Raw genomic sequence first — 19199 nt, forward strand, 5'->3', positions numbered from 1 at the left:
GGAGGCGGCCAATGGAGGCGCGCGGGGGGGCGCGGTGCGCACGCGCGCGCGTGACGTCCCGCCCGCCGCAGCCGCCGCCGTCCGTGCCCGGAGCCGCCGCCGCGCGCGGCCTCCTGCCGGTGAGTCACGTGGGCCGCGCGACCCCGCCGGGTCCCCGCCGCTCCGGCACCACCGCCGCCTCCCGGCCCGCCGCTCCCTCGCGCCCTTCGCCGGGACCCGGCCGCGACCGCCCCCGCCCAGCCGCTGCCCCCGCGGCTCCCCCCGCGCGCGGCTCGGGCTGTGCCCCGGTGCCCCCTCACCGCGCCGCAGACCCTCCTGCCCGGCGCCCCAGCGGGCACCGACCCCTGCCCGGCCCGCCTCTCTGGCCGCGGCCCCGCTCCGCCGTTCCGCACGGCCGCCTGCCCGATGGTCGCGGTGCCTCGGCACGGGAGCGCCGCTTCCTCCTGCCCCGGCTGCCGTACCCGCGGCCCCGCCGCCACCGGGACCTTCTCCTGTGCCGCGGGGAGCCGGGCCGGGGGCTGCGGGAGCGGCGATGCGGGGCCGGCGGGGAGCGGTGCCCCGCGGGCTGGGGCCGCCCCTGCGCACGGTGCGGAGTGAACGCTCCAGAGGGGGGCTCGTTCCCCGCCTGGAAACCGCCCGGGGCCCGGGAGCGGCCGCAGGGAGCGCCCGGGGGACTGTCCCGCACCCGGCCTGTCCCCGGTGCTCCCGGGAACGCCGCCACCGCGCTGTTGTGGGGCACCGGAGCGTGGCCTCTGTGCCGCGGCCCAAGGGGGACCCGTGTTTACAGCACGGCGTCTCCTCACGGCACCGTCCCTGCTCCCGGTGCGGGGGCACTGGGACGGCTCCAGCCTGGCCTCCCCTCAGAGAGAATTCCCGGATTCCCGAGCACCTGAGCTGTGCCCCCTCACCGCGCCGATTGGGGAGGGGATCGGCTGCCCCTGTGCTCCCCGTGGCTCTGGGAAGTGGTTCCCCCGGATCTGCCGGCTCCCGCCCCGGCACAGAGCTGGATTTGGGTTTCAGGGATCCCCTGCACTAGGGGCTGCTCGGGATTTTTGGGGTGTGTAAAGTACAACCGGAGCCTTGTTCCGATCAAAGCCAGAGTTATCTTGGAGCCTCTTTCTGAGCTTAATCCAGTTGCCACCGGGCCCGGGTGCTGCTTTAGCAGGCGTTTATTCCTGCTGGTTCCCAGGCCAGGAGCCCCATCTGGGAACGGAGAGGGTGGTGATTGGGTGGGTCCAAGGGGAGACCTTGAACTCCCCTGTGAGGGGCCTGTCTGGGGACATTCCCACCTGTCGCTGCCCCTGTGTCTCCTAACACAGTGACAAGAGGCTGGCGCTGTCCTTGCTCGCTGTGGGGCCCGTTGGGACGCGGCCTCAATGGATGAGCCATTGTTCCTCCTGCTTTGGCCATAAAATGGGGCTAATCCCGTGTAAAGCAGCGGCATGGGCTGCGGAAGGAGGATGGGAGCAGTGTAAGCCCTTGGCAGGAGATAAGCAGGGAGTGATTCCAGCCTTCTGGCTGTCTGTAGTGGAGTATTTCTCCATGTTCTGTGTTGATCCTTCTGTACTTACACCTGGGAGAAAGGCAGGTGTGCAGGGTGTACCTGGAGCCGAGGGGGGCCCAAACACACATTGCTGTGCATCCTCCTTTGGAAAATTAGGAGCAGGGAGGTATCCCCAGACTGCCCTGTTGGGGCAGGTGCTCCGGTTTGGACACAGGGCAGTGACCAGTGGGCATCTCACGCTGGCATTGCTCCAGCCACAGTGCCAGGTTTGGGAAATTTTACACTTTCTCTGATGGATTTTGGAGTGTGAATTGTTAGCTGGCTGTGCCAGGACAGAGTGAGCAGAGGGAGCTGCAGAGGGAGGAGGGAGTTCCTTGTTCCATGGACACCCCTCACTCACGGTGCCAGGCAATGAGCTCTGGAAGGGCTCTGTGGGACTCTGGGCTGCAGCTGATCCAAACAAAGTGGGAACAGGTGAAGCACATCCCGTCTGTCTCCTGCAGCCGGGATCTGCCCTGTCTGGGAGTTGCCTCACGTGGAAGGAATTGTTTGTGTGTTTGCCCTGCGCCATGGGAACTCTGCTGGATCAGGGCAGGTCCACTGGGAGCTGTGGGTTTGGGAGCCGGTGACCAAGAGGGAACTCTGTCTGTCCTGCCTGTGCTGTGGATCCCAGGGGTGGCAGGTGCCATGTGGTTGATGTCAAGGTGCATTTCCTCCTTCCCGGGCAGGAGCAGAATGAGGAGCTGGAGTGAGGGAGGAGGGAATTTTGGGAGCTGGGGACACGTGTGTCCCCATCCCAGCAGAGGTGAGGAGCACCTCCTGCTCCAGAAGGGACAAGGCATCGAGCACCTGGCTGTGTGTGGGAAGGCTGGAGAGCGGCTGGAGCAGATGAGCAGAGTGGGGTGGGAAGCAGGGAAGGAGGAGCACAGGGCTGGGAGGGGAGTAAAGGGAGGAAATCAGTGAGGCTTTACAGGGCCTTGAACCAAGAAGAGGAGATGCAGGCTCAGAGAAATGGAAAGTGGCAGCAGTCGTGCTTGCACATATCCCGAGGGAGGGAATTTGGAATTAAAAGAAATCCCCAGAAATGGAGGTGAAGGAAACAGGAGCAGCTCCCCTGTATGAGTGGAGGGAAACCCTGGAGAGTGGAGATGACTGCTCCAGAGGTGGCTGAGCAGAGCCAGAACTGGGAAAGTGCTCCAAAAAGGAGGTGCTGGGATGGGAAAACCAGGTGGAATTTCTGAGGGAGAGGGAAGGGGGAGTGAGCAGTGACACAGGCGCTGGGGGAGGAAGGAGCAGGGCAGGTCTGGAGGAGCAGCGGGAGAGGAGGAGTTGCTGGGCTGGAATTGGCAGAGGGAAAGGAATGGGAGGCAAGAGCAGAAAGGAATTGGAGACAAGAGCAGAGCCCATGTAGGCCACAGGTAAGCAAGATGAGTTGGGGGCTCTTTGGAGCAGGGAAGTCTGTGAGTGGCCTTGGTGGGTAGGGACAAAGTGGCCAGTGAGACAGGATTTGGGGCAAAGGTGGAGGAAAAGGAAGGGTTGGTTGACCAGAGGTGGGCAGGTTGTAGGGCTGGGAAGGAGTATGTGTGTTTGGAAGAATTGGGGCCTGAATTAGTGTAATCTGTGGGAATCTGGGGTGGATTTTCCTTGTGTTTCTTCTGTACCCCTTAAGGATTGCAGAGCAGAGATCCCACATTTTGACAGCTTTTTCTCTGGGCCTCTGCAGCAGGGCTGGGACTGGGGAGTCCTGTGGGGTCTCAGCACACCAGGGGATCAGGAAGGCAATCTGGGGAGTAGTGTGGTGGCTCTGCAAGCCGGGATGAGCTCCTGTTTGATGAGTTGTGGAGTTATTCTGGGCACAGGCAGCTGGAGCCGGGATGCATTTGCATCGCTTCTCACTGGGGTGTCACTAATGACAGCACAGGGGGCTCTCCCCTGCTCATGGGCCTGTCCCATGGGTACCTGATTCCATGGGGAGCTGGCTCTGGCACCCTGTGGAAGGGCTCCTGCATCTCGGGCTGGGGCAGAGCAGGGCCACGAGGCGCATGCCCACGGTGCCCTGCCGGGGCAGGGTGGGGATCTCCGGAGGAGGAATTATCAGGGAACAGCTCCTTCTGCCTGGCAGCGTCTGTTTGAGCCCGAGGTGTGGCCGTGCCTCCATGGCGGAGCGTTCAAAGGGCCGGGTGCTCAGGGAGCAGATTGCTCCTGCTAAAGCAATCAGCCGTGATGTCAGGCCTGCACTTCCGATAGCCCGTCCCTGGAATTGCTGTTGGGCTCAGCTCTGTGGGGTGTTGGGCTCTTCCCCGAACAGGCAGAGCGGGGCTGGGAAACTGCTGCTCTCCAGGGAACTCTGTCCCTGCTGTGGAAAACAGCTTTCCCTGGTGTTACTGTTCAGTTTGCTCCGCTCAGGAGCTGCTGTCAGGTGAAACCAGCAGCACCTTCCCTGCTGGGCAGAGCCTCAGCCCCACATTTCCTCTCACTCCCAAGGGCAGGGAAACCTTGGGATGGGAAGTTGAGCTTTGGTCCTGCAGAGGCCGAGTGGCAGGAGCTGTTCCTGGGTGAGTCAGGCAGAGTGGCTGTGAGCTGGGGCTGAGCCCACTTGGTGGTAACACATCCTTGTCATTAAAGCTGCCTTTAATTGGGTGCCGCAGCTCTCCCAACCTTCACTCGCGGTTAGTCAGCGCTAGAGAGTTCCCTGCCCACCCTGAAGGAGAAACTGGGGAGGCAGAGAAAGCTGGAAGGGAGAAAGGAGTGAGCTGTAGGCTGTGCTTGGACCTGCACATGGAGGCAGCAAGGGGAGAGTGGGTGACAGACGGTGACAAGGTGAGGAGTGGTGCCTGTGGCAGCAGGAACTGGTGGGATATGATGGATGATGGGCTGGTGGCTGCTTGGGGCAGGTCAGGGCCATGGGCAGGGACACCTTCCACTATCCCAGCTTGCTCCAAGCCCCATCCAGCCTGGCCTTGGACACTTCCAGGAATATGGCATCCACAGCTTGTCTGGGCAACCTGTGCCAGGGCCTCACCACTCTCACAGGGAAGAATTTATTCCCAATATCCCATCCAACCCTGAGCTCTGTCATTTCAAATCCACTCTTCCTTGTCCTGGCACTTCAGTTCCTGATGAATCCAGAGCTGCAAAGGCCACTTCTGATCATGGGATTGGTGTTTTCCAGGGGCCTCTCCTGTCTCCTGCCCTCCAGGGAAGGGAGTGAGATTCCTGGATGTTTTTTCCTCCTGTGGTCTCCACCCTTATGTTAAATCCTGGAGTCTTTGCTCAGCCCCTGCCCCTCAGGGAGCCAGCACTCGCTGGTGCTGGGATTTGGGCTGGAGCTGCAGGAAGGCATTCATGTGTCCCTCCAGCCCTTCCAGGACTCAGGGTGGGTTTCTCCGGGGTAGAGGGGGTGGCTTGGAGTTCCTGCAGCAGCCAATGCCCCTGGGCTGGGATGGGAGACGCCGTGGCCAGGCTGCTGTGGCTAATGACAGTTGGCTCCATCCCTTCTCTGCCATGCTAATTTCTGTTGCTGTTTTTTCCAGGTGAGCTGTGGCACACCAGACCTCGAGTTTTAATGGTTTTATGTAGTTTTTTTTTAAAAGACGGATGGATGGATGAATGAAGAGGGATTTTAACGAAGGAAGGGGAAGGGAAAAATGGAGCTGTTTGGAACAAACTGAAGTTTCTCCCTGCACTGCCCGGGCCATGGGTGAGACAGAGCTGCTCAGCACCCCTTCCACCCTTTGGTGTCTGCTGGGGTTGTAAAGGCGCTCCCTGAACACCCCCTTCCCGTTCACCTGCTGGGAAATGGTTGCTGCAGAGAAGATTTAATGAAATTCCTGTCGCTCCCCTACCGCCAAGTGGATACTGAGCCCATGGAAGGGCCTGGGGGGTCAGGAGAAAGGAGCAAGTAGGAAAACCCACAATCCGCCAGACCTTCCCCTCCGCCCCCCCTCGAAAAAAAGGATTTACAGCTCAACCTTGCACCAGCTGTTCCTCGGCTTTAACAGACAAGAGAGAAATAAATAAAATTAAACAGCCACCGCCAGCCAGCCCCAGATCCTGGTGAAATCAGGGAGAGTGTTTCCGTGACCCCTCCAGCGAGGGGAGGAGGAGGAGGCACGGCAGCTCCGTGAGGAAGCTGGGATTGCTTGGAGACCACCCCCTCCTCCCGTGCAGCACCGGGGGCTGCGGCACAGCAGAGGCGGATTAAAAAGGAGAAGTGGCTGCCCTGAGGCTCCTGGAGTGGCTTTTTTGCAAGCAGTTTGCTGATCCTGTGCTCTTCTCGGGGTGCTGGCTGGGTGGGAAGCACCCTGCCCGAGCCTGGGGAATTCCCTCCCTGCAGAGCCTGCCTGTGGGAGTCCTGCTCCCTGTGGGCTGCTGCCTGGACTGAGGCTTGGAAGGGCTCTCAGCATTCCCACTCCAACGGTTGTTCTAAACCCAAATCCCCTTCTCTGTTGTGAATTTTTAATGTTTTTAACCCTCCTTCCCTGCACCCGGGAGCTCTCACGGGGCAGAGCTTAGAGTGGGCTCCTCTCCTGGGCCTCCTGCTCCAGACCCTTCTCCGGACTGTCTGCCCCGGTTGGAGCTCGCCCCAGCAGCAGGCGTGGGGGCAGGGTAGGGGTCAGCCCCTGTCCCCCTCCCCTTCTCATCCTGCTCTGAGTCCCCTGGGGCCTGGGCTATGCTGCGGGGCGGACCCCCCACCACAGCTCCAACATGCCAGCAGCCTCTGGAAAGAGATTCAAACCCAGCAAGTACGTCCCGGTCTCCGCTGCTGCCATCTTCCTAGTGGGAGCCACCACCCTCTTCTTCGCCTTCACGTGAGTCCCGGCTGCTGGGCCAGAGCGGGGAGGGCCGGCAAGGACAGGGGACAGGAGCTGGGATTTCCTCCCAGAGGGAAGGGGGATATTGTGCTCTGGGTGCTGCAGCCACAGTAGGAGCCATTTCACACCATGAGTATTCCCTGTGTGCTGGCGATCCTGGTGAGACATCACTCAGCTCCAGGTCAGCTGGGTTGGGAGCTGGTTTGTGACCTGTGGGTGGAAAAGGCATGGATCACTTTCTCCTTTGGAGCCAGGCGAGGTGGATTGGTGGGCTGGGGCAGGACACGTGTTATTTTTAGTTTCGTAATCGATTTGTGAGCCACAAAGGAAAGTTCGGGGAGGAGAACTCTGACCCCTGTGTCGATCACTCGCTGTGTTCTGTCCCCTGCCCTGGGGCAACGAGGGTTCCATGTCCCTGGAGAGCGCCCCAGGGAAGTGGCCAGGAGGTCACTGGGGCCTGGGGGGGCCCACCAGGCTGGGAGATGGTGCTGGGTGCTGGAGAGGCGTGGTGACATCCCTGGGCTGCTGCTCTTCCCTGCCTGGTGACACATGCCTCGGTGACGTGCTCAGGGGGGTGACAGGTGGGGGAGCAGAACCTCGAGGTGCTGAGGGAGCCTGGCAGAGGGTGGCTCATATGGGCTGGCAGCATGGCACAGTGTGCCAGGCAGGAAAGCCAGAGCATGGCAGCTGGAATGGCTGCCAGATCCTGCAGGGCATCCCCGGGGTCTCAGCGCAGATGTGTTTGGGGTCCTGGCAGGGTGCGGGAAGGAGCTGCACCCTCTGCTGCAGGGAGCCTCTCCCACTCCCTGGGCTTTTCCTGCTGGGGCCACAGGAATCAGCTGGAGCTGTGGGAGGCCAAAGGGACAGGTGCCATGGCTGCTGCCACTCCCTGGGAAGGAGCCATTGGTGGTGGGAAGGTCACTGTGGCTTTGGTGACAGGGGAACTTGACAACTGGGCAGGGACGGGAGAACTTGACAACCCAAGAGGGGAGGGGGGTTGGTTCGCCCCGTCCAGTGCTTGGTGCAGCTGGCAGTGTCACTCAGCAGCATGTGGCTGTCCCCTGCTGGGACACCGAGCGGTCACCAGGCTCCCAGGCTCGGGGTTTGGCTGCTCCAGGCTGCCAGATGCCTGTGGAAGTCGCTGACTCTTGCTGCTGTGCCAAGGGGATGAAGGAGGAGCAGAGGGAACGGGCGGTGCCCTCCGAGCTGCATGTGCCACCCCGTGTGTGACCTTAGGGGACAGGCTGGCCCTGTTTTGGCATGGTGGCTGCCGGACAGCTGGACCCCGAGCCCATCCCAGCCTCGGGTGCCAGCAGTGCTGGGAGCAGCCGCTTATCAGCGGGCGGTGAGAGGCAGCGCCGGCGCCGTGGAGCAGGTTTGGCCAGGGCAGGAGCACCTGGGCAGGTCGCTGTAATTGCAGGTCAGCGATGTTGTTTATCCGAGTGCAGAACATCCCATTAAAGCCCGGGCACGGCGTTCACACGCTCCCTGCGGGATGGATCCTTTGGGACAGGGTCTGCCTGGTGCTGGAGCAGGTTGGCAGGGACGTGGGGCTCCAGGTTTGCCTCCTGCGTGGTCCTGGGGGCCACTGTGCCCCTTCCCTGCCTGACCTCCTTCCCCCTGTCAGCATCCGACCTAAGGCTGGTCCTTTGGGAAGTGCAATGGAAGCTGTGGGGGCGGGCTCTGGGAGACCTCCCCAAAACAGGGAGCAGCCAGGGGTCGGCACAGCTCTTCAGAGTCCAGTTGTGTTGCTTCCAGCCTATCCACTGGATGCCTTTTGGTCCATCCAGGATTTGTGTCTCTGGGCCAAGAACTCTCTTTAATTGATTAATTTAATTAGGAGCTGCTGCTGCTGAGCATGTGGCGGTGGAAATGAGGCCGGTTGCCCTGGAGGGAGGGGCAGCAGGAGAGGGAATGTTCCCACCTCCCCCTGGGATGAGTGGGGGTCCCAGGCTTGCTAAGCTCTCAGGTGCCGATTTAGGATGGAAATTGCGCCTTGGGGTCCATTTGTCCTTTCCTGCACCTCCCCACTGGCTGGTCCCAGCTCCTGGTGCAGTTGGCTCTCAGGTTCCCTGTCCCCTCCCTGGGGCTGGCAGTGCCACTGGCACACAGTGCCATGCCCACTTCCAGTCAGATCCAAACTTGTGTGAGGGTCAGGGCGAGCAGGGATTGTGTTTGTGCCAAGGCCTTTGGAGAGCTGGAGAGCCCATGGGTCAGAGCCCAGGGAACAGGCAGGGAGGGAAGGCTGTGCCCAGGAGAGTGCAGGGGCTGAGGGGCTGGGGAAGGGATGCCAGCACGGAGGGACAGGCTTCTCCGGGCGTGACTGGTAGCAAAAAGCCAGTCTCATCCCACTGTGACTCATGGTGCCCGAGGTTCCCCAAGTCCTCTCATGTGCTGCCAGGGACAAGTCCCAACAGCTCCTCTGGCCATGAGCGTGTTGCATCCTGATCCTGAGGGGAAGCCCGATGGGTGCTGCGGGACCTGCGTGGCTGGTGATGGGGAGGAGCCTCCCTCCTGCTCCTGCTGCTCCTGCCCCGTGTGCCCCGGGCTCGAGGCAGGGCCTGCAGCCCTGCACTCTCTGTTCAGGAGAGCAAAAGGCAGGAACACATCACTCCCCTGATAAGGAGGTTCCCTAGGGATGGGCAGCGCCTTTGCTCCCTGCGGAGAACCCTGATCCCTCCAGCAGGCGGGGATGGTCCCGGGAGGTGACTCCCTGTTTTTGGGGTCACCAGCATGGTGCCACCGGCTCTGTGGGGATTCCCATGGCACAGGGTCCTGCATGTGAGGGAGTCAGGAAGGCAGCAGGTCCTGGTGTTCCCTATGGAGGGTGTTATGCTTGCCCTGGCCCGTTAATCTCATCCAAGGGGTCTTGTCAGTGTGTCTGAGCCCAGGGACCTGCTGGGCACTGTGCTGCCCTGGGAGCTGTGTGTCCCTCTAGGAAGGGCTGGCTGCTGGGACAGCACAGAGGTGTTCCCTTCCCCTGGTCCTTCCCTCTCTGTGTGCCCCAGAGCTTTCTGAGGCGGCTGGATCCTTCCCTGCCTCCCTGGGCTCTGTCTCTCAGGATCCAGGCTGTGTGCTTGGCTCAGCCTGGCTGTTGGCTGTTCCCTGTGTGGGATGACTGCCCGGGCATGGGTCTTCCTGGCTCCCCTCCATCTCTTTCAAGCAAAGGTTTGGGCTGGGATTTCCCTTCCTGGAAAGAGGAGCTCCTTCCACAGGGTTTCTGGAAGGGCATTTCCTACTTTTAGGGCTGCTCTGAGCCCCCGGCCTTCTCTGTCTAGCAGAGAGCAGAGCCAGGGAGGCTTCTCAAGTGGAGTAGGAGTTCAGCTCAGGGACATGGGATCCTTGGTTCTGTTGTGTCCTCACTCTCTACAACCCCCTGACAGGAGGGTGTGGCCAGGTGAGGTTGGGCTCTTCTCCCAAGGAACAAGTGATGGGACAAGAGGAAGCGACCTCAGGTGGTGCCAGGAGAGGTTTAGTTTGGATGTTGGGGAGAATTTCCTCATGGAAAGGGTTGTTCAGCCCAGGACAGTGGTGGAGTCACCAAAAAACGTGTGGCTGTGGCACTTGGGGACATGGTTCAGTTGTGGCCCCGACAGTGCTGGGGAAGCAGTTGGAATCGGTTGGAGGGTTTTTCCAACCTGAACAATTCTGTAATTCCATGACTCCGTGATTTGTCCCTTGCTTGGGTTGTGGCCTGGCACTGTCACTTAGGTCCTGTGCCTCCAGCTCTGCTCTCCGAGGGTTTTGGGGCACAGATTGGAGAGGACTCCTCCTCTCCAGCCCGTCCCATCTGGGAGAATCCGCCTGGCCGGCTTCCAGTGCAGGCGGCAGGGCCGGCATGGCCGGTGCCACTCCAGGAGCCGCTCCCCAGCCCGGGGCACAGCTCGGGGGGCTGGGCCAGGAGATGCCATTCGGGAAATGCCATCCCGGAGATGCCAGCCTGATACGGAGCAGGGAGGCAGCATCCAGGGTGCCCAGCAGGGCGGCTCCTCAGGAATGAGGGGGAAGAGGCTTTGGGGAAGGTGGTCTGCAGGAGTAGCTTGGTGTGATGTGGGGCCAGAGAGGAGGAGGAGGAAGAAGAGGAGTGTGCCTGGTGGCTTGGCCATGCTGTCCTCCTTGGGATGTCTTCCAACCAAAAGTCTGCCCTCCTTCTCTCTCACCCCTGTGCCTGGATGGGGACAGCCTCAGCCTTGGCCTGTGAGAGCAGGTGCCACTGATGCTTCCCAGCCTTCCTGGGGCACGGAGCAGTGCCCGGTGCTGGGAGCGCCCTGCCCGCCTCACCCTCTGTGCTGCCAGGTGTGTGCTGGAAGGGTGTGCCCACTTCTCCCGCCCTGCCCCTGGCACAGCTGCTGCTCCTCACCTGGGGGTGCCCCCTGCCCTCCTCAGGGCCCTGAACTGGGACAGAGCCCTGCACCAGCTGGAGCCTTGGCAGGGCTCTCGGAGCTGCTGTGACAAGGACGGGGCTGCCTCGCCCGGCGATGGGACCCGTCTTTGTGGGTGGTGGTGGAGGAGGGGACAGGGCCAGCGCCTGCCCCTTCACCCCAGCCTGTGGGGGATTACAGCGCTGGCACCATATGTCGCCCTGCCCGCCCAGCCCCACGCTGCTCCGGCCACCTAAATCCATCGGCACTTAGCCCAGTGGGGGGAAGAGAGGGACAGATGCTGCCCTAGATCTGTGGGATTTAATCCCAGCAGCAAAGCAGATTAGGGAATTACGCTGGCGCCTGCAAGGGGGAAGCCCGCTGTCCTGAGCCCTCCTGCTGGGGCAGGATGGAGCAGGGTGATTCCCTCACAGCGCTCCCACGGCCTTTTTGGAGGAGCTGGGTGCTGGCTGGGGTCCCTGTGTCCTGCTGGAGCTGTCCCTGGGATATGAGGAGCATGAGTGCCTCTGGAGGCACCAGAGCTGCTGCTGGTTTTGTGTCCCCTCCCTCACAGGATCCCCTGTGCCCCTGAGCAGCTGGTGGGGCACAGGGAGGATGACATCCTGCTTTCTGGCAAGTCACCTGGGTGCCCCCCATGCCATTGGCCTATTTTTTCCTGTGCCAGCACTACTGCTCTGTGGCACCCTCCAGTGGGGTCCCAAAGGGGAATTTTGCTCCCTGAAAGATGCCAGGAGCACGTCCCACTGTGACCCCCAGGTGCTCCCCAGGCTGTGCTGTAGAAGTGGTTGCAGTGTGGGTGTGGGATGCACTGCTGGGAGGTGGCAGGAGCAACACAAGTGAGGGTCCGAGGGTCTCACAGCTGCTGTGCCCACAGGTGCCCAGGGCTCAGTATCTACGTGTCCCCAATCATCCCTGCCTACAATGCCGTCGTCTTCCTCTTCGTGCTGGCCAACTTCAGCATGGCCACCTTCATGGACCCAGGCATATTCCCACGAGGTGAGTCTGGCTCTGGCCGGGAGGAGCTGCCTCCTTGCACCCTTCCTCCAAGGTAAAGGGGATTTCTGGGTCCCAAAAAGCTGGCCAGGAGCCTTCCTCGCCCTGCCCGGTGGGATCAGGCAGTGACAAGCGCTACAGGGCTGGGTTCAGCATCCCATGTTGGGTCCTTGGGACTCAGGCAGTTTCAGGATTCTGGGACAGGGCCTGGCAGAGCCCCCCCAGCCTGTGTTTGGGGTCCCTGGCTGTCCCTGTGTCAGGTGACAGGAACGTGATGCCAGGAGCCTTCGGCTCAGGCAGGCAGAAGCCCATCATGGCTGGGCCCTGACACCATGCCGGGGTGTCCCCATCAGCTGAGGAGGACGAGGACAAAGAGGACGATTTCCGGGCCCCGCTGTACAAGACGGTGGAGATCAAGGGCATCCAGGTGCGCATGAAGTGGTGCGCGACCTGCCGCTTCTACCGCCCGCCGCGCTGCTCCCACTGCAGCGTCTGCGACAACTGCGTGGAGGTGAGGAACTGCTGGGGCCTCTGCCAGCCCCCTGCAGGGCAGGGAGCCCCCCCAGCACCCCCTCACCGAGCCCCATCCCTGGCAGGAGTTCGACCACCACTGCCCCTGGGTCAACAACTGCATCGGGCGGCGCAACTACCGCTACTTCTTCCTCTTCCTGCTGTCGCTCACCACGCACATCATGGGCGTCTTCGGCTTCGGGCTGCTCTACGTCCTGTACCAGGTGGAGGAGCTCTCCGGTGTCCGCATGGCCGTCACGTATCCTCCTGGGCAGTGCGGGTGGGCAGGGCGTGCTGGGATCTGAGGGCGGCGCGGTGCCGAGCGAGGCAGTGGCTGCTCCTTAGCTGGCTGTGGCAGGATGGTGGTGATGTGCGTGGCTGGGCTCTTCTTCATTCCCGTCGCTGGCCTGACAGGCTTCCACGTGGTGCTCGTGGCCAGGGGCCGCACTACCAATGAACAGGTACGTCCGAGGGACTATGGGGGGACTGCCTGCCTGGCCAGGCCACCTACGGATACATTTTGGGATTTCCTGGGAGAGGATGGATGTGGATGGGTTGGATTAAAGCTGGGGGAGGCCCCTGAGCTGGGGAGGTAGAGCACAGCGTGACTGAGAGGCAGTTGCATTCGTGGGAGTGCAGTCAGAGGATGGAGCCCGGCGGGCACTTCTGGGACCCAGGAGGTGAAATTGAGGAGACTCAACCCTCTCAAGGGGGGTCTGAGCACTGAAACAGGCACTAGGAAAAGGAGCTGGATCTCAAAGTATCTCTGTCCTGGTTCTGAGGGGGTGTCCTGAGGGAGCTGGCATGGCTGGCTGTGATGCTCCTTTGTCCCACAGGTGACGGGCAAGTTCCGCGGGGGCGTCAATCCCTTCACCAACGGTTGCTGTAAGAACGTCAGCCGGGTCCTCTGCAGCTCCCCGGCGCCCAGGTGAGCCTGGCCTCTGCATCCCTGGGAAAACTGCCCCATCTCAGGCTCCAGGCCATGACCTTCCTCCCCCCCTCCCCAGGTACCTCGGGCGCCCGAAGGCCGAGCAGACAGTGCTGGTGAGACCCCCGTTCCTGCGGCCCGAGGTGTCGGACGGTCAGATCACTGTCAAGATCATGGACAATGGTATCCAGACAGAGCTGAAAAGGACGAAGGTGAGGGGGGTGGGGACCAGCGCTGCCTGCGCTGGGGCCCTCCACGGATCCCAGGGGTGCAAGCCTGCATCCGTGAGTAGAGAACCGAGAGAGCCTGGTCAAGTTCCCTATCCCAATCCGTGTCGTCTTGTTCTATGTCCCCGTCGGATGGAAACTGTCCCCCTCCCATGTGGCAGTGACCACATGAGGCTTTGCCCCCTCCATTGCCCTCACTGCTCCCATCCTTCCCCACCCTCTGGAAGTTCTCCCTCCTTGGCACTTCCAGCACCCACCTGGGGCATGCACTGCCCTCTGTTCTGTCGGATGCCCGGGAGGCAGCGGGAGCCCCCAGTGCCGCTGTCCATGCCCTGCCAGCCCAGGGGGGCTGAGGCCTTGGCCCCTCCTGACCCTGCCTGCGCTTTGTCTCTGCAGTCCAAGGGGAGCCTGGAGGTGACGGAGAGCCAGTCTGCTGACGCCGAGCCGCCACCCCCACCTAAGCCCGACCTCAGCCGCTACACGGGCCTGAGGACACACTTAACCCTGGCCACCACTGAGGGTAAGGAGGGCACCAGGGCCCTGGCAGCCGCTGGGAGGGGAGCCCAGGGCTGCACCAGGCAGGCCAGGAGCCAGGGCCGTAGGGCAGACCTGGAGCACACCGCCATTCCTGGGCTGGTGTATGTGGCTCCTTGCACTTGGAGAAGCCTGCGGGGGATGCTCACAGTCAGCTCTGCCCTGCCGGAGGCCGAGCCAGCATGGCGCTGTCTGGAGCCACCAGGAGCTGTGCCTTGCAGCTGCCGTGCTGCCACGATGGAGGAGGCGAAGTGGTGGCGGGCCTGGCTCAGCGGCACAGAGCGTCTGTGGCCGGCTCCGTGTGGGCCTGGCCAGAGGTGGGATGTGATGGGCAGAGCCTGTGGCAGCTGCTTTCTGCAGCAGCTGGAGACCCCACAGCTCTCCCGGCCCTGCCTGGGGTCTGCTGCCCGCTGAGGGCTATGGTGTGTGTGCTTCCCATGGAGCTCCCTGACACCCCCGTGCCGTGCACCCCCAGGGTGTCACCCAGCCGGGGCTGCCACAGGGGCATGAAGTGCCAGCCCCACACCCGTGGCTGTGGGGACATCCCTTCCTCCCGGTCTGTCTCTCCCACCCCGGTGCACCTCCCCTGCAGCCCATCCCTGTCCCTGGTCTGTCTGCCCCAGGCTCGGAGTCGGTTCTGAGGCAGGGAGGGCAGGGCTCAGTGCGTTCCCTGCCCGCAGCCGCCCTGAGCGTGCCCCTCTCTCCCGGTGCAGACAGCAGCTTGCTAGGCAAGGACAGCCCCCCGACTCCCACCATGTACAAGTACCGGCCTGGCTACAGCAGCAGCAGCAGCTCGGCCGCCCTGCCCCACTCCACCAGCGCCAAGGTAAGGCTGAGCCCAGCGCGGGGGACCAGCCCCACGGGGATGCCACCCCATTCCTGGTGTGGGAAGGGTTTAGGGCATGCATTTGGAGCTCCACAGGGGCCCCAAGGTCATTCTGTGGGTAACTGCTGCCCCTCTGCCCCTCAGCTGAGCCGAGTGAACAGCCTGAAGGAGCCCAACTCCATCTGTGACAGCGGCCACAAGCCCAGCTACCGCTCGGAGCCGAGCCTGGAACCTGAGAGCTTCCGCTCGCCCACCTTTGGCAAGAGCTTCCACTTTGACCCTCTCTCCAGTGGCTCCCGCTCCTCCAGCCTCAAATCGGCCCAGGGTACAGGCTTTGAGACAGGCCACCTGCAGTCCATCCGCTCGGAGGGCACCACCTCCACCTCCTACAAGAGCCTGGTGAACCAGACGCGCAACGGCAGCCTCTCCTACGACAGCCTGCTCACGCCCTCCGACAGCCCCGACTTCGAGTCGGTGCAGGCGGGCCCGGAGCCCGAGCCGCCCGTGGGCTACACCTCGCCCTTCCTGTCAGCCCGCATTGCCCAGCAGCGAGAGACCGACCTGCACGGCCGCTTTGCCAGTGCCGCCTCCCCCAAGCACGCGGTGCCCCGTGAGCCCTCGCCCGTGCGCTATGACAATCTCTCCCGCCACATTGTGGCCTCCATCCAGGAGCGGGAGAAGCTGCTGCAGCAGCCGCCGGCCCCGGGCCGGGAGGAGGATGCGGGGCTGGCGGACTCGGGCATCCAGTCGACGCCGGGCTCCAGCAACGCCCCCCGCACCAGCTCCTCCTCGGACGATTCGAAGCGCTCGCCCCTGGGCAAGAACCCGCTCACCCGCCCGGCCCTGCCCCGCTTCGGCAAGCCCGAGCCCCCCCCTGCGCTGCGGGTGCGCTCACTGGGCTCCCCCGACCAACCCGCCACCCCCCACCTGGGCAAATCCGTGTCTTACAGCAGCCAAAAATCAGCCTCTCAGGCCGGCGGCCCCGAGACCGAGGAGGTGGCCTTGCAGCCCTTACTGGCACCAAAGTGAGTACTGTGATGGCACAGGGGCGTCTCTGGCCTGTGGGGGGATGCTTGCCCTGTGTCCCTCCAAGCCTCTGGGGCAGCAGAATACCCCTCCCTGGGGAGAGATCTGGGAAGAGCAAGAGAAATCTTCTGGCTCTTCCCAGAACAGAGCTGGTGCCCCCCCACGCTTCCTCGGTCACTCCATGGGCCCCTCGGAATCTGGAATGGGTGCTGGTGGTCCCTGGGGTGGGCAGGGCTGTGGCAACGCTGGGTGCCAGCAGCCTGTTCCCTCTCCTGACCCCATGTCCGTGCTTCCTTCCTGCAGGGACGAGGTGCAGATGAGAACAGCCTACAGCAAGTCCAACGGGCAGCCCAAGAGCCTGGGCTCAGCCCCATCGGGCTCGGGGCCGGTGCCCCTCAGCAGCCCCACCCGCGGAGGTGTCAAGAAGGTCTCGGGTGTGGGGGGCACCACCTACGAGATCTCGGTATGAGGGGCAGAGCCGCCGCCCCCTCCCCTCCTCCCCGGCGGCCCCAGGGACCCGCCGTGCCCAGATGCGCTTGTGGACTCCCGGGAGAGCCGGGCGGGTCCCCCCTGCTCCTCCCTCTGCCCCCTGGGCCACGGGGGCCGGCACACACCCGCGGGGGGCTCGGGGAGGGCTTGGGGAAGGGGGGGCCGCAGCCCCGGCACCGCCTCGGCTGCGCCAGCCACTTGTGGGCCTTGTGCAATCACCCGCTCGCCTGGCGTGGTAGGAACGGATTGTTTTTAAACCAGAATACTTTTTTTTATTATTATTGTTACGGATTCTATTTTTTTTCTCTTTCCGAGTTACCAGGTGTGTGTATATATAAATATCTATATATATAAATATAAATATTAAAAAAAAAAAGAAGCAGAAATTATATATCTTACCCAGAGAGAGGAAGAAACTACCCTGCTGAGGGCCTGGGCCCCCCCCACCTTGTCCCTGTCCCCAAAGGAGGGACGTGGGGCTGCCTCCTGCACCCATGGAAGGAGCTGTGGTAGGTGCTGGGTGCCACTGTTCCCTCCCTGAAGGGGGCCAGGGGGTGCCAGGCACCCACCCTCGGACACTCTCCTCCCTGATCTGTGGTGTCTGCAGCCTCCAGCCCCCTTAGAAGGCCCAGGGTGGAGGCAGGGTGGGGGCAGCACTCCCACACCCCCAGTCCGAGCTGGCACAAAGGCCCCAGCGTCCCCCACCCGCAGTTTTTGCTCTTTGTTCTCTTTCCCCAGGGGCTGTGGTCGGGGGGGTTGTTGGTTTTGTTGCCTTTTTTTATTTCTGTTAATGATTCCGAGGAGGTTTCTTGCTGTCGCAGGGGTGTTTTTATTTCCGCTCGCTCGGGGAAGAGGCAGGTGCATCCCCGGAAAGCAATATTTTCTCATCACATGCCAAAAAAACACAGCCAAGGAGCCCCGTGCTCCCTGTCCCCAAAGCCCTGCCGGCACTACCGGACTCTTTCTCTACGGCAATAGCTCCCGTGGCCCCGCACAGCCACGCCAGGGTTTTTTATTATTATCAGCCATTTTAAAAACAAGGAATAAAAGGATATTTAATGAGCCACCCCGGGGCCGTGCGTGTGCTTTGTTTGGTGTCCAGGGATGGAGCAGCCCCTCCAGGGCTCCTGATCCTCAGGGTCTCGGCCTTCCCCCCCATCCCGAGGGAGAGAGAGAAAGGGGTCTGGTAAGAGCTGAGCCTGGCTCACTTTTGGGGAAACTCTGACTTGAGGCAAACTCTGCTCCCACAGAAGGTAAGAATTTTCCAGGCATGGGAAAAGAGGCTCCAGGGGAGGTGTTGTGGGTGCTGGTGAGGTTTGGGATCCAAAGGAGGGCACCCTGCACGCTCCAGGGACACTTTGGTTCAGGCTCCACCGTGACAGCCGAGGGTCACAGCAGCCATGGCCACCAGCCCCTCCTCAGAACAGACTTTAAAAGGTGACTAAAAAAGAGGCTTTGATGCTCCAGGTTCTTCAGGTACAAAAGCCTGAGGTCAGCACCCACAGAGTCCATGCCCCTGGTCCTGGGGGCCTGCAGGGGTGTCCTCTTAGCCAGGGGGGACAGGCCAGCCCCAGTGTCCCTGGGGTCAGCCAGGGCCGTTCCCCTGGGCCGGGGGATCCCCAGAGCATCACCGGCGTGGCCTCACCGTAAGCTGCTGCTGGCCTGGGAGCTGCCCACCCCCGGGTGCTCCGGGCTGTGCCGGTTCTGCAGAGGAAGGACAGACAGAGCCTGTGAGAGCTGCTGGCCAGCAGCCCCTTGGGGATGGCCACTCACAGAGCCCCTCAGAGGTCCAGGGGCTGGGCACCACACCCCAGCCTTGCCACTCACCTTCTTTTTCTTCTTCTCTTTCTTCTTCCTCTTCCGTTCTGGATCCTCCTCTTTTTTCTTCTTTTTCTTCTTGTGGTCGGAATCGGAGGGGGTTTCTGGAGAAGCAGAAGCCCCGGATGAGCCGATGCTCTGCCAGTGCTGAAGGGGAGCACAGGGGCGGCTGTGGCAGCCTTACCTGGGGGGACGGGGTCCTGCGTGCGGCTCTGTTTGTGCTTGTGCTTGTTCTTCTTCTTAGGCGGCTGGATGTGCATCAGCCGGCACTGCTCAGGCAGCTGTGGAGAAAAGGGGCTGGTCAGGCTACGCCGGGTGCCTCCCACCCCGCCGGGTGCCTCCCACTCCCCCGTCTCCAGGCCCCGGGGCTCACCGGGCCGGCGTGCAGGCGGAAGCCGGTCAGCATGGCCCCCGTGAGCGGGGTGAAGGAGCTGCCACAGATGGGCGGCTTCTCGATGAGCGAGCGCAGGCTGCTGCTGTCGTGGGAGCCAGGCAGGTCGATCATGCCGGGCAGGTCGGGGAGGAAGTTGCTGAGTTTCTCCTTCACCTTCTTCCCGCAGAACTTGTTGTAGGCGTGCTCCAGGTTATAGTGTGTGATCAGGTTGGTGCTGCCCGTCAGCTCCGTAGTGCCTGTGCGGCCGCGGGAAAAGTTGGGGAGGGGGAAACGCCCCGACGACACCCCAGGCCCCTCTCCCCGGCCGAGCTTGGGCTCCGGGACCTCCTGCGACCCCCGAGCACCGCGATCCCAGCCCCGGGGACCCCCCCACCGCCCACTTCCCCACCGGACCGCGCGTTGCGTAACCCCGCCCCCGGAGCCTCATTGGCTCGTGGCGCCGTCAGTTCCCCCCGCGGCCGCGTTCCGCCGCGCTGATTGGTCAATTGCGGCACCCGCCCCGCCCCGCGGCCCGCCCGCACCTGGCAGCTCCCGTAGCAGGTAGAAGGGGCCGGCGGCGGCCTTGCGGGCCGCGTCCTCGCCCGGCGGCGGCGCGGCGGCTGAGGCAGCGGGCGGCGCTGCGGCCCCGGCGCCGGGAGCCTTGGCGGGCCCGAATCCGAGCGCGGCGGCGGCGGCGGGTGGCGGCTCCGCCGCGCCGAACAGCGCCGAGAAGTTCTCCATATTCCCGGCGTGCCCCGCGCGGGGCCGCCCCGCC

At 62.8% G+C, this 19199-nt stretch overlaps 2 protein-coding genes across 2 annotated transcripts; one reads left to right on the forward strand and one right to left on the reverse strand.

The window, feature by feature from the left end:
- Nucleotides 1-54: 54 nt before the first annotated feature.
- On the forward strand, nucleotides 55-17299 carry ZDHHC5 (zinc finger DHHC-type palmitoyltransferase 5). The gene is made up of 12 exons (XM_066551357.1): nucleotides 55-119; nucleotides 5038-6315; nucleotides 11575-11696; nucleotides 12047-12204; nucleotides 12290-12462; nucleotides 12562-12664; nucleotides 13040-13131; nucleotides 13211-13343; nucleotides 13755-13878; nucleotides 14606-14718; nucleotides 14863-15743; nucleotides 16048-17299. The coding sequence occupies exons 2-12, from the start codon at nucleotides 6212-6214 to the stop codon at nucleotides 16211-16213; spliced, it is 2169 nt and encodes a 722-aa protein (XP_066407454.1). The 5' UTR covers nucleotides 55-119; nucleotides 5038-6211; the 3' UTR covers nucleotides 16214-17299.
- Nucleotides 17208-19175, reverse strand: MED19 (mediator complex subunit 19). Its single transcript, XM_066551360.1, has 5 exons — nucleotides 18967-19175; nucleotides 18425-18681; nucleotides 18236-18332; nucleotides 18061-18155; nucleotides 17208-17937 (listed from the first exon to the last, which is right to left on the reverse strand). The coding sequence occupies exons 1-5, from the start codon at nucleotides 19163-19165 to the stop codon at nucleotides 17875-17877; spliced, it is 711 nt and encodes a 236-aa protein (XP_066407457.1). The 5' UTR covers nucleotides 19166-19175; the 3' UTR covers nucleotides 17208-17874.
- Nucleotides 19176-19199: the final 24 nt, after the last annotated feature.

This window comes from Molothrus aeneus, chromosome 6 (genome assembly GCF_037042795.1).
Source record: "Molothrus aeneus isolate 106 chromosome 6, BPBGC_Maene_1.0, whole genome shotgun sequence".
NCBI classification, from domain to species: domain Eukaryota; kingdom Metazoa; phylum Chordata; class Aves; order Passeriformes; family Icteridae; genus Molothrus; species Molothrus aeneus.

Coding starts and splice junctions, on each gene's coding strand:
- ZDHHC5 (XM_066551357.1), top strand. CDS start 6,212: ATGCCAGCAGCCTCTGGAAAGAGATTCAAACCCAGCAAGTACGTCCCG. Junction 13,132..13,210: donor TGCAGCTCCCCGGCGCCCAG/GTGAGCCTGGCC, acceptor CCCCCTCCCCAG/GTACCTCGGGCGCCCGAAGG. Junction 14,719..14,862: donor CCCACTCCACCAGCGCCAAG/GTAAGGCTGAGC, acceptor TCTGCCCCTCAG/CTGAGCCGAGTGAACAGCCT.
- MED19 (XM_066551360.1), bottom strand. CDS start 19,165: ATGGAGAACTTCTCGGCGCTGTTCGGCGCGGCGGAGCCGCCACCCGCC. Junction 18,333..18,424: donor TCCGCCTGCACGCCGGCCCG/GTGAGCCCCGGG, acceptor TTTTCTCCACAG/CTGCCTGAGCAGTGCCGGCT. Junction 18,156..18,235: donor GCAGGACCCCGTCCCCCCAG/GTAAGGCTGCCA, acceptor CTGCTTCTCCAG/AAACCCCCTCCGATTCCGAC.